The following is a 13526-nucleotide window of genomic DNA, read 5'->3' as shown; positions in this document are numbered from 1 at the left end:
AATAATAATAAATCGGGTATTTTAATCCTAATAAAAACGGGTATTTTAATCCTAACACAACTTGTTCCTGGGCAAAAGGCCAAAAGATCTGCTTCACAGTATATAACACTGTGCATTTCTTCTGCTGCTCTTTGTAATTTAATAGTAGTACTGCACCGTATATACTCTAGCTATAACTTGCCTTCTCCCTCCCCAAACACCTTTTACTGAAGACAAAATTCTGCATGTATTTAAACCTATACACCTAAGTCAATTTACATCAATAATTTAGAACTGAATGCTGAAACATACAACTGCATTTTGCTAGGCATTGAAGAGAGCCTTAATTAAAGCATTACAGCCCACATTTGCAAAGATTTATGTGCCCTGGGCACCTGCAGCGGGGTACAACACACTGCAGTTAGAGGTGAGGATCCTCAGGAGCAGGGTGCACTGGGATGGAGGCCCCATATGGGCCCTGGTTCTGGCCTGACAATGATTTAAAACAGCAGAAGCCAGGTATTTGCTGGAGCGCGCTGGTGGGAAGGCAGTGTTGACGGAGAGAACTTGGAGAAACGCTTTTGGTCTCAAAGCTTGCGTTACCCTGCCACTGCAAAAACCCATCTGCGGTCCTGCACAGCTCCGTACAATCTGACACCGGTGGGCATTAGCCCTCTCACCTTTCCCTACAAACTGTGACCAAAAAAACCCTTTACTTCAGGTACTTAAAAATATGTATATATTCTATACATATTATATATGTAATAGCATATACACATATATATTAAATGCTTATATACTGGCTCCACTCGATACATCTGTATTTATACCCAGAGTGCATTTAAATAATGGATGTACACCGCGTATTTGGAGGCACGCAGTGGATCTGCACACCCACGCGCGGGGGGGGGGCGGCGGCCTGCGCGGCCGCGGAGCCGTTACCGCCGCCCCTGCCGCCGGGCTGCTCCGAGGGGAGGCCGCCGGGGCCGCCTCTGCCGCCGGCGCCCCGCAAGGCCGCTCCCCGTCGCCGTCGGCTCCCAGCCCGGCCGCTGGCGGCAGCACCGCCGGGCGACGGCTCGGCGGCGGAGCGCCGCCCCCTCACCTCCCCCGGGGGAGGTCAGGGCGGCGGTAGCGGAAGCTTCTCCCTCCCGGCGCCGCGTCCCGGAACCAGCCCCGCCGCCGCGTCCCGTCCTGTCCCGTCCCGTCCTGTCCCGGCCCCGCCACCTGCCGCCCCCGCCGGCAGCATGACAGCGCCCGCCGCCGCCTCCCGCAGGTGACACCCCGCGGGCCCTTCCGCCTCTGCCGCCTCCTATATGGGCCACCTGCTCTCGAAGGAGGCAAGCAGCCTGAGCCGGGACCGGGACCGCCGCTGCCGCCGGGGGAGGAAGGTGCCGCCGCGCAGCCGGAGCTGCTTCCTGCGCGGGCCCTGCATGCTCTGCTTCATCGTCCACAGCGCCAGCCCGCCCGCCCCGGAGCAGCCCCTGCCCGCCGGGGACCCCCTGCTGCCACCGCCGCCCTACGCGGCCCTCGCCACCGCGGAGCAGCGCGCCGCCCGCCGCCTCCTCCGCCTGCCGCCCGCCGCCTGGGAGCCCCGGGGCCGCTGCCAGCGCCTCCTCCTCTCGGGCCTGCTGCCCTCGCCGGTGCGGGGCCTCCTGGGGCCGGCCAGGCCGCCTGGCGAGGTCCCCTCCGAGATGGTGTGCAAGCGCAAGGGGGCCGGCCTGCCCGCCTGCCCGCCCTGCAAGCAGCCGCGCTGCGCGGCCGCCGCCGCGGCGGAGCCCGAGGCCGCCGCCTGCCAGTGCCCGGGGGAGGCGCAGCTCTGCGCCCTGCCCGCCGCCGCCGGCTGCGCGGCGGGCGGTGGGGGCGCGCCGGCCCGGGGCGCCGCCGGGGACAGTGGCGGCGGGGGGCAGCCCGCCTCGCCGCCGCCGCCGCCCCCCGCGCCGGAGCAAGGGGAGAAGGAGAAGGAGCGGGGCGGCGAGGCGGGCTGCGAGGAGCCGCTGGAGCACCCCGGAGACTGCTGCCGAGAGCCGCTGCCGCCGCCGGCCCCGGACATTAACCAGCTGCCGCCCTCCATCCTCCTCAAGGTGGGTCGGGGCGGGAGGGCGGGCGGGCCGGCCGGCCTGCTCCTTCCCTGCGGGGCGGGATCGCGGAGGCCTGGGGCTGGGGCTGGGCCTGGGCCTGCCCCCGCCCCCCGGGAGGCCGCGGGGGTGCTGGTGTCCCTGGGCGGGCTCGGTGGCCGGGAGGTGCGGTGCCCCAGCCACTGCCGGTGCCCCAGCAGCCGACCTCGCTCACCTGGCGTTTGGGAGATAAGTAGGGTTGTGGGTGTGGTTTTTGTTTGGGTATTTTTTTTCCCCCCTTTGTTTTGGTTTGTGAACGGCGTTTTAAGTCATTAACTGGAGGTGAAGACAGACAACACTGCTCCAGCAGCTGCCCTGTAAATATTTTGACCCATACGTGTTAACTTCGTAATGTGTCCTTTGGAGGTAGCTTCTTATATCACTGATGGACTATTCAGCAAGGGGGACAATCACTGTATTTAGTGCTTCTGTGTAGGTCAGAACTACACAGACAAGTTTTTGATGTTGATTGGGAAAAAAATTGTATTGATGTGCATTTTGAGTCAGTTTTGGCTTTACCAGTTTCATAGTTAGCCTGAGTATTTGTAGCCCTCTTGAATTACATGCTTTCATAACCTCTTACTCTGTATCTTCAAAGAACAGTCTTGCTTTCTTTCCTGTCCCTTTTGCTGTCTTTTGGTTCCTGTAATACTGTTGTCTTTTGAGAATGACTTTTCATTTTTAAGCTACTCTGTTGATCTAGTCAGTGTGCTGACTTTCTTCAGCTAAACCTTAGCTAAAAATATGAGTCTGTCTGGAACTGAAGTCTGTGATGTTTTCCATAGTTTGATGTGAGTGTGTCTTTAAATGTTGGGGAATAGGGTTTCAGTATACAGCAGTTTACTCTGGGGTCAGATGGCTAAACTTAAAGCAGGGCATGATGATGGAGGAGTATGAGACGGATCATTCTTCCTGTTCTTTGTATACTGCTAGTTGTACAACCCCAATGTAGAAAGTACTTCCTTTACTCTTTTATTGTCAAACAATAACAATCTACTTACCTGTCTGTCGTGCACATAAAATTAATTATGTGGGGTTTTTGGTTGTGGTGGTGTCTTTTTTTTTTTTTTTTTTTTTGAGGTACATGTGAATATGTAAGTAAGTGTACATCATGTTTTATAGATGCACTATTCAAATTACTTTTTGGCAAATATTTAAAATTCATGAACCATCATATCTGAATTAATCTCTTCTGTGATTGCAGAATTGAAACTTTGTCTTGTAGTTCTTCTAAAAAATAATCCGTTTGCCGCTGTTATTGGAAGATACCTTTTTTCTTTGATATTCTGTTGTTTTAGCATTTGAAACCAGACTGACTTGATTAGTATGGCTTAAACAGTTTTTCTGATCAATGGTATGAGTACTTTCCTGTGGTTACTTTAGTACTCAGTTTCACTTTTTCAAAAATATCAATCTCTAACTCTGCCATAAACCAATTCTTCTAATAGTGAAGGAATGTCATGCCCATCTCACCTGTGGACTAGTTTAAATGTTTTTTCCATATGGTTTTCTGTTTTATATTGACACAGTACTGTTACCGCAAACCGGTCCAAAAACTTTCTAACATCAATTTGGCATTTAGAAAGTAGGCATTCTTTATTGCAGCGCTGGATGCACGGGGGTATCTCCACCTAGCGTGAATACTGTAGGTCATGCCAGCAAAGTATTTGTCAAACTTAAAACATACATATTCATTAATTTTCCAAGAAAAGTCATTAATATTACAGTTATTTCCCAGAAATCATTAACATATTTCCCCTCCCACTGGAGCATGTGCTGTTTAATTCTGGGGATTCTTTCAGGGGTCCTTGGTGGTTGTTAAACTCAAATTTGAGCTGTCCGCTTGTTGACCACATTGATTCCCCCCCCCCCCCCCCCCCCCCACCACCTAATTGTGCTGATTTGGCTGTTCTCTTCTGATAAGAACACGGCTGACACTCCCCAATGTTCAGGGAGTTTCTTGTTTTATGTTCAGACTCCCCATTATCTTTGTTCTGGGTTCACTCTTTCATTCAGAGATTCCTTCTTATCTTACAGGCCTCTCCTCTGTCCTTGGTTTCTGCTGGCATGCTGGTGATTAACTTTCTTCCTAGCGCTACTCTGTCCTTGGTATCTGTCTTCTAAGTAGTCCTTGATGATTAATGTTTTGAAGCAGTCCTTGGTGATTAACTTCTTTTCTGAATCCCACATGTTAACGGTACTTTATTTGTATCTGTACTTTCAATTTTTTTTTTTTTTGACATGTTCCCCACCTCCTCCAATGGTTTTGCCTCTCTAGTCTCCCTGTAGTCCAGCTGCTTCTGCAATGTTTTTGAAAAAGCCTGCTCCTAATTCCAGCAGGTGGAACCAATCTACTCACCTATTGTGGGGTTTTTTGTTTTTTTGTTTTTGTTTGTTTGTTTAATTATGTCACACACTGCTTCCCCCCCCTCCCCCCCCAATTTGCCCTTCAATCCATAGCTTATGCACTGGGTTGATTTTGGGTTGGGTTTTTTCTTTTTTTTTGGCTGCTTCCATAGCATCCTGTTCTGTTACATGACTTTTAACTTCAGAATTCTGACCAGGCATCTTGTTAACTGGATTATACAGGTGCCTAAAGGCCTTCATATGCTGGGTTTTGATACAGATAGAATATCCCAAATATAATCCTTTCTCCAAAGGTGCCGTTTTGTTATGAGAGGGTGGGAGACAAATATACCCAAAGTCTTTACTAAACTTTTCACAGTGGGTAGTGGAGGCACTAACCTTAATACAAGGACAAGAGATTCCATCCTCGGAAGTCTCAGGAGCCAGATCCTGTAGATTTTTGTTTCCTTCCCTTGATTCCCATCCCTGTGACTGCCTGATGCAGTGGTGTTAATGCAGGAGTGGCTGTCAGCCGTGTCTGTATGTGGGCTGGAGACAAGCCCAAGGAAACATTGTAGGAACTCCCAAGTAATAGCTGGCTACTTAGAGGTGGCTGCTGTGGGCTGCTCAGGTGCTGTTCTGTTGCTAAATCTCTCCTAAGTGAAGGATATGGGGCTGGATGGAAGGGTTTATCAGACTGAACTTGGCTTGCTGGTCATCAGATGGGCCCTTCTGAATCAGGAAGTTCATAGTGCAATGTGCCAGTTGATCCTGTTCCCCTGGCTGGGGAGGAGGTCTCTTCTTCAGCATGGGGGATAAAAGAACTGTGGTTCCACAGATCAAACAAGCTTATAGGTTGTTTTGCTTTTCATTTGGTCACTGAAAAAAGTGTTGTACAGTGCGCAAAATTTCATCTTTAAGTGTTGTAGGTGAGGGTGATTACTTTTGACTAAAGGGTAATTTAAATTCATTCTCTTTAAAATCTGAGGGCAACTAAGGAATTACAGATCAGTCAGCTTGACTGTAACCTAAATAGATGTGTGAATGAAAAAAATACAAGGGAGCTGTTTGTAAGCATTCACTGCAGAAGATTACAATATATTGTGCAGTGTATTGCTAAGTTTTCAAACTTTGTGCTGTATCTTACAAATCTGTGCCTATTGCAGTTTCACTATTTATTTCTGGAAAGCAGAAATAAATCTTCCTATTGTACCTGTTACTTCTTTGCAGTGCTGCTGTTTAATCAAAAAAGTTAACTCGTGTAAAATGGTCTGCAGACTGAGTGAACTTAGTCTTGCCAATTCAAGCACTTTAGATGCCCTTTTGAGCTGTATTAACAGGAACCGTGCATGTAGAACGTGGAAAAGAAGTTCTCCGCTGTGCTTCGTGCTTTTAAAGCCTCTGCTAGAGTCCTGCATTAGGTTGTGGTCACTGGGGTCTCCTTAAAAAACCCACAGACAAGTTGGAGAGGCATCAAAGGAGAGCTAGAGGTTGTGGAAACATGGCCTGTGATGGTAGTTGGAAGATTCTGTTCAAACTGCATGACACTTCTATTCAGAAAGAAGACTGAGATGCACTCTTTTGTTAGAATAAAAGTGATTAAAAAGTTCGACTGTGTTCCTGTCCTTTGTCAAATAAAAAGAAATAATAAGCTTAATTTGATGTGAGGGAAATTGAGGTGAGATACTTGGAAAATGACACAGTGTGAGAATATTTAAGCCTTGGCACAGGTGGTGTCTTGTCTCTGAGGTTATGTGAGGAGTTGGGATTTTTATTTATTAATTCTTTTTTTAGCAACAAGGGGGATGTCCTTATCAGGGATGTTCTAGGTGTGCTTGAACTTGCTTCAAAACTGAGAAGGCTGTAGAATAGATGACCGTTTTGATGTTTTCTCTCTGTTTGCTGCTTTTATTGTTATAAAGCATGAACACATGCTGTTCTGTCTGCAGCAGAGACCCTGTCAGTTTTAGCTTAGAGGTAATGCAGTATGAGGGGAAGGTAAGCGTGTGTGTGTATATATATATGTATGCATGTGTGTGTATTTTATTTAATATATTTATGAAAACCTTATTTGAGGCACTACTGGCTCCTTTTCTCACATCTTTACTCAACTTTTTAAACTTATTTTTCTCCCTCTTCCTTTGCTGTAATAACTTACATGTTAGCTTTTGTTGCTGTAATAACTTACATGTTTACTTCTGATAAAGTTGTTACTAAATGCAGTGCTGCTGGCACTGTGCTACTAGCGCTGCACTGAGTGATATGAAGTGGGTTTAATAGACCAGAGCTAGGCCTTTGTTTTTTCCTTCTGACTTTTGAACACTGGCATTTATTTTTAATGAATTTATACCTGAAAAGACTGGATATACATGTTATAGTTGCACTGTCTTTTTTTTTTTTTTTTTTCTTTTTTTTTTTCCCCTCTTGTCCTAGTCAGGAGGCAGAGGCTCATTTTATCCTGTCTAGAGTTTGTGTTGAGCCTTACTTTTAGCTATAGCACTAAGAAGAATGGAAAGGGTTGTGAAACTTTGTGGCTGCTGATGCAGGGAGATAAATGTTCTTTTCTTTTAATCCTAATTATTCTGCTGAACTCCTTTTTCTGTAGCAATAGATAACACAGCAACATAGACTTCCCCCCCCCCCGCCCCTGAAGCTTACTGTCATCTTGTGATTGCAGTAGGGAAATGAACCAGCTTTAACTTCACTGTGCTGTTGCTGAGCTTCTGGAAGTGCAGCTGAGTGGGAAGGAAAGGTGTGCCAGTAGACTATTAACAAAAGCAAAGATAATATATGGACAGTATTTCAATTATAAAGTTCTGAAAGGTGTCCTGATATATTTTGTGATTTGTTGCAGAATTATAAAAATAAATAGGTATTTTACTTTCTACAGGTGTGTTTGAAAAGGTGGCTTTTGTGTAATCATGTAGGTTTTCACATTACATAATGAGTTACGTGATGGAGGAGACAAATGCCTTGGAATGAAATTTCTGCTTTTCCTGAAGGCAGATAGATGCCTTGACACTCACCCACCATGGCCGACCAAACTTCTGCTAATGTTGTTTAGATGTTGCTTGGCTTGGTGTATATCCCCAAACCTATCTATTATTGCATGAAGAAAAACTAGTAGATTACGAGTTGTGCAATGTTTGAATGCAAAGTAAATTAAATGTAACTCTTGCTTTCATTTCCTATTCTTTTATTTGTTTCTTTTGTTCAGGGTGCCTGACCTGTGTTTGATCTTTCACAAATTTTGGTATGTTTTAGTGTCTCTGTTTTTAAACTGTTGTGGTGATTCAGAAGCAGCACAGGTGTCTTTAAGTGAGGACAGTTGGGTGGCTGGGAGTAAAACTTTAGCAGCCCCTTCAGGTAAAGATACTCTGCTTATTCGTCAGAACCCTTTCTTTCCATTGGTAGAAAAGATATGGTATCAGCGTCTCCTGTCATTTCTTATAGACAGAAAATAAAGTTGTGTTTTGCATTACAGCTAAGGCAATCTGTTAGCAAGTGGCTGTTAAGGGCAGTGTCCTCTCCCTTTTGTAACCTCTGTCTGCATGTTCCTGCTGCTAGCTTTGTGCTCTGTAGAATGATCAGGCAATTGCAGAGTGAGTTGATTCAGCTGGCTAATCTCACAGCAATCTAACATTGCAAAACTTTTCCTCAGGATCAGTTGCTTGAAAAGACTTTCTCTGTGTACAGTCACTAAATCCAGTGCAAAATTTCAGGTAACCAGGAGTAGGGGGCCAGTAAACTGTTCCTACTAATGGCAGCTTGCCATAAGAATTTTGGCTGCGATGTGAAATCACACCGTCACTTTTCCAGGCTGACACATTTTTGCTAATCACAAGAGCATTTTTAAATGGGTGTACTGAGGCTCCTTTCAGATGTGTGTGCCTTGAGTTCTTATATCTTTTTCATATACTCAGGTGGTCATGAATCATTCCTGTTTCCCTTGTTCAGTTGAGGGTATGTGTGGATAAAGTGATGGAACCTCTTAAAAACTAAGCAAATGTTTCTCTGTCCTTTGTCTTCTGTTGATAGATGATTCTTTAATTTTCTGAAATACAACTAAACAATAACAAAACTAACAATAACAAAAACATAAAATCACTGGAAGCTTAACTTCTGTATGCCTGCAATTAACAAATACTCTGTTTAACACTTCAGAGTAAAATGTCATGTACTAAGCATGTTCCTTTTATTAAGTGGTACTTTAGAATTATTTTTGATAATGAAACTTCAATTAATTGCTGAAAAATTTGCACCCAATTGATGAAACAAATGAGCAGTTTTCCAATAACGAATGTATCAAGTTCATTAAGCATCATGAAATGTTTGAGTTTACATTTTAATGTTCTTTATGTGTACTGTTGTTGTTAATGCCATAAACTTCTTGGTTTGAAAACAAATCTAGCTGATGCAATGTAATGAAACCAATTTCATAGATACCTATTCTTCTTGGATACAAAATATTTTTATTGAGAAAAGAAAGCTTCATTCACAGAAATATTTAACCTTCTAGTTAGATTGAAAGATCTTTCAAATGAAAATAATGGACAGAAATAGGGGATGCATGGATTCACTTTTTATAATCTCTCTTCTGCCCTGGGGCCTATGGTCTATATTTTGTTCATGTTCATAAAGCTGTAACTTGTTCTTAAAGTTAGTAGTATCTTTAAAGAATGGTATTAGCAATCAACTGAATTTTCTTGCCTCTGTTCCTGAGGCAAAAGCTTCTTAAGTCTGTGCCATCAATAATTCTAACTCCTTGATTGTGGATTTTTAAAAATCTTTTATTTTTGAAATATGATTGTCTTTTGATAAGTTAAAATTCTTTCTTGAATTATGCTTGTGTTTACTTCATATTTGATTTGTGTGATGTGAGTTCTTGATTTTGGAAAACTTGGTGCTGATGATATTGTGTCAGCAAGCACATGCACAATTTTCTAGTATTGTACCTTTTTCATAGTAACATTCATGGGCGTGACTGGCTTTATGACTTCCTTTGATTAGAAGTGCAGTTAAGTGTCTCCTTCATTTGATTGAACTTGGTTTGAGGAACTTGGTTTAAGGCGAAAGCTATAAAATATTTACAGATAAACTTAAGTTTAATGTATAGATTTATGATATTTAAATCTTTTAAGAAAAGATATTTATAGGATGTCTAGGGTTTTTTTTGTGGTGTCTGCCCCCCCCCCCCCCCCAGCCCTGTTCCTGCTAAAATGCTAACAGCGCCAAAGTTCACAGTAGGTCTTTTTGGATACATAGCTTCAAATACCTAACATACGTTTCATGGAGAAACAGCGGGGAAGTGTTAAGGGTGTAATGTCTGAAGCCCATCGCATAGGGACTTGGTGGTGAAAGAGACAATTACCCAGAAGAACTTTTATTTCTAGCTTCTCTGGTCGGACCCCTCAATAATGTTAATCAGCAGCTTCTTCCTCCCTTTCCCATCAATTGTCTTACAAAATATTTATTACAGAAAGTTGAAGAAAACCCCAAAACTTGGTCAGGCACTGTTTTTTGACAGACGGAAGCGTGCTGTGTGAGGGCTTAATTTGGCTGGATTAAAATCAGTTGAACTATCACCTGATCCAGAATTGTGGATTGCCACAGATGTGTGCAAACATGCTGAAGATAGTACTGTGGAATCAGTTGTGTTTTGTTCTTAAAGGTAAAACAACTTATTTGCATGGATTTTCTCCTGTAAGGGGTTTGCATGGTGGTATCTGTCAAGTGCATAAAATTGGACTGTTTGAATTGAATTCAGCAGATTCAGTGTAGTCTGACTGAAAGCTAGCTATGTCTGTTAGTTGACTTTTGCCATCCTGGGCATTGCGTTTTTGGATTTTCTTATCACTGTGGTCTTTAATGAGTCTGTGTGAATGCTTATTTTGAAGCAAGAGCTTGACATTGAAGAACCGAGTGTATCTGGAAAGTGTGATAAGGCCATCAGTGTTGAACATTATGGGGGTTGATCCTTAAATAGGATGTAGCCTGGAGGCCCAGAAAGTCTTTTGCATCTATTGAAGGGGAAGAAAAACCCACTAATCTTAACTATCACTTGAAAGGTTAAAGCAGGAGGCACTGACATCTGTTTTAGGAACTTCAGCAGAACGAGGGTGAGATGAGAGAGAACAAGGAACACAAGTAGGGTTTTTTGCTTGTTTGGTAGGACTGTGCTTCCTCTACCCCTGCCTCTTGCCAATAGGGTAAAAAAAGTGTGAAATGCATCTAGCAAATACTTTTAAACTTGTTTTTTGTTTTTTTTTTTCTTTTGAAAGTGTGGAAGGATATTTCAGTCTCTGGTGCTTGGAAGGAGGATTAGACAGGGAGTTGAGGGGGGGAAAAGCGAGTATTGGACATACAGGTTACATGCTTGAGTACAATTTTCAGGAATTAAATGTGCTAACTAGTGGACCCACTGGCCCCAGAAAGTTATCTATCATATGCAGGAGTTAAATGAACAGCCTTGGGGGTAGGAATGGTTTTAGCTTTCAGCTGTATTTATACAGCCCTGGGAATTAGAAAACAATTTAAAATGTGGAGCAATTAAGCTGCCACAGTATCAGTATATATCTAGAGAATGAAACTGAATTAAAGGGTGGTGAAGGTCATCAAAGTGAGTTGTAGCATTTTATGCATTAATACAGTATTTTAACCAGCAGCTAAGATAATCCCTTAATGTAAGGATGATGTGCCACCAAACTGGAATATATATACACTTTGCTACTAAATTCCATTTAGTGTAATTCAATACATCTTCTTTTAACAACTGCAAGCTCTGAAGAGAAACTGGTATTTTACATGGCATTATTCAGAATCTTTTTATAGTTGGAACTTTTATAGCTACTGCAGACAACAAAACCGGCAAGGCCTTGTCTTTGAACATGTACTGCTTCTTTGGCTACTCCTGTCTGTGCTGGAACTGCTGCAACAACGGCCAGCAGCTGCTTTTCCCCCTTGGTGGCTTCGCTCTGATGATGGTTTCTCAAGAAGTCAATTTGCAATACCTGTACACTCCTTACTTGTCTCTGCAGCTATAATTAAGTACAGCATGGACTAAAACATGACCACAAACGCTTTCAGATATTTCTTACAGAATTATATTGTCTGTTCAGAAATACTGTTTATGTCAAGTACTGAATCAAACTTGCTTCTTTTTTGTTTTGGCATTGCTACTGCTGTGCCTCATGCAGTAGTAAAGCAGAAGCAGTAGGTCTTCTGTGATTTGTGAGGGCTTTCAGCTTTTGATAGGATGGTAGTTGGAACAAAAATTATTTAAGACCTTTCATATTCCCAGTGGCAGCTGAATTAGCAAGTCTTCCCTATTCTATGTTTGCTAAGTTCTTGTTTTAAGAACTGCAAGCTCTTGTTTCTTGAAGTGAAGGTGGTGTTCCCACAAATAAGCACATTTATTTCCCACTGTAGCAAAGATTAGTTAAAGTATTTTATAATGCTAACCTTGGCATCCCTTCTTAATGTTAACTGGAGTAAGTCTGATGTCCATCTAAACATAACATCGATCATATTGCCTTGTTGTCTTCTGCGGTTTTTGTTACTATTAAAAGATTCAGGTGTCTGTTTCATACTGGTAGTAGGAACTCAAATTTCCTACTGCTTTTAGTAACTTAGAATTGCTGAGAATCATCAGACTGTCATCTTTTTATAATGCTTAGAATTATACTTTTGCAGTAGGAACATCAACAAATTACCACTTACTATTTAGTGTTTTTTCCCTGCTTTACTGGGGGTGATGGCATTTTTTGGGTGCTGATCACAGCCACCTCTGTGCATGGATTCACCAGTACAGACAAAGAACTGCAGTGAGAAAGCAGGCATTGATTGTTTCATCCACCCTTCCATCTGCCCATATTCAACTGATTCCCTAATAAGAAACATCCATTGACTCTGGTAATAGTCAGGCAAAGGCCTGCAGGAAAACAGTGTTCATGCACAATCCTTCAGCGCTGTGAGGAGTCTTACATAATTTTGAGTTTTTCATAGCTAGAAGAAGAAGATAGCAGTGATAAATCTTGCAAGCATTTACAGAAGGTGGTAAATTTGATTTTTTTATTTTTTTTATTTTTTTTTTTCCCCACTTATATTTTGCGGATCTTTTAGGAATAGTCAACCAACTCCCCTTCGCCAAGGGGTCTTATACGGATATACATATTTAAAACTGCTTAGTTAAGTCATTTCCTAGAACAAGGGGCCAGTAATGGTTGTTACTGTTGACAGTTTATTATCCAGTCTGTTCTAAAGACCACTGATGTTGGAAGTTCTGCAAGTTACCAGGTATTATATTCCAGTGCTTCATTTTCCTTAGTTTGAGACTAATTGTCCTACCCACCACAAAGAAGATGAAAGCATTGTTCTCTCTAGTTTGTTTACCCCTTTTCCCCTCTCTCTTCCTTGGTTAAGCAGTCCTAGTCTTTTCTTTGAATGTTTTCATGTTTTCTACCTCAGTGCTTTCCTATGGACACTCCAATATTTTCAGATTTTCTTGAGCCCATTGCCTGAGATTGGCTATAGTGCTTCTACTTAGTACTTGATACCCTCATCAGTTGAGTGGGGGGACTGTTTCATGTTTTGCAGTCTGTATTCCTGTGTAAGTATCTTAATGCAGTGATTGCCTTTTTTCATTATAGGATGATGCGTAGATTAAAGTTCATTTGTGATTATAGGGTACCTTCATATGTGACTCTTCACAGACCTTCTTTTTATATTTATTAAGAACTACTTTTGAGGAAGGGCTGAATGTAATAAATGTAAGAGCAATTTATGAGCCTGCCACAAAGTTACGGTTTATTCTTTTTTGCAGGCTGCTATGGTGCTCAAAACCTTGGGGTATAAAATGCTAATTCTGTGCTTAGTTTCCTTGTATAACACTGATTTGCTCTGCTGATCTGCTCCACCATCCCATGCCCTCTTCCCACAAGACTGATGTTTTAGTACCTTTATGACTCTTCTTTTCAATTCAGTTAAGAAATAAAAGGAAAGGTTTTTCTGTCTGAATCAGAATGGGAATGAAAACATCTTTTAAATGGCTTGCAAATAACATTGAGCTAATATTTATATTTGTAATTC

At 42.8% G+C, this 13526-nt stretch overlaps 1 protein-coding gene across 1 annotated transcript in view; it reads left to right on the top strand.

Moving 5' to 3' along the window:
* Positions 1 to 1083: 1083 nt before the first annotated feature.
* FBXL17 (F-box and leucine rich repeat protein 17) overlaps positions 1084 to 13526 on the top strand; it is a 292563-nt gene continuing 280120 nt past the window's right edge. Inside the window, exon 1 of the mRNA XM_082336203.1 lies at positions 1084 to 2060. Coding sequence (XP_082192329.1) covers positions 1293 to 2060 — 768 coding nt within the window. The 5' untranslated portion in view covers positions 1084 to 1292. The remainder of the gene's footprint in view (positions 2061 to 13526) is intronic.

The sequence above is a fragment of the Platalea leucorodia genome (assembly GCF_965183815.1).
Source record: "Platalea leucorodia genome assembly, chromosome: Z".
Classification (NCBI taxonomy): domain Eukaryota; kingdom Metazoa; phylum Chordata; class Aves; order Pelecaniformes; family Threskiornithidae; genus Platalea; species Platalea leucorodia.
The sequence above is the reverse complement of the archived record's forward strand: the minus strand, read 5'-3'. Positions and strand labels throughout refer to the sequence as shown.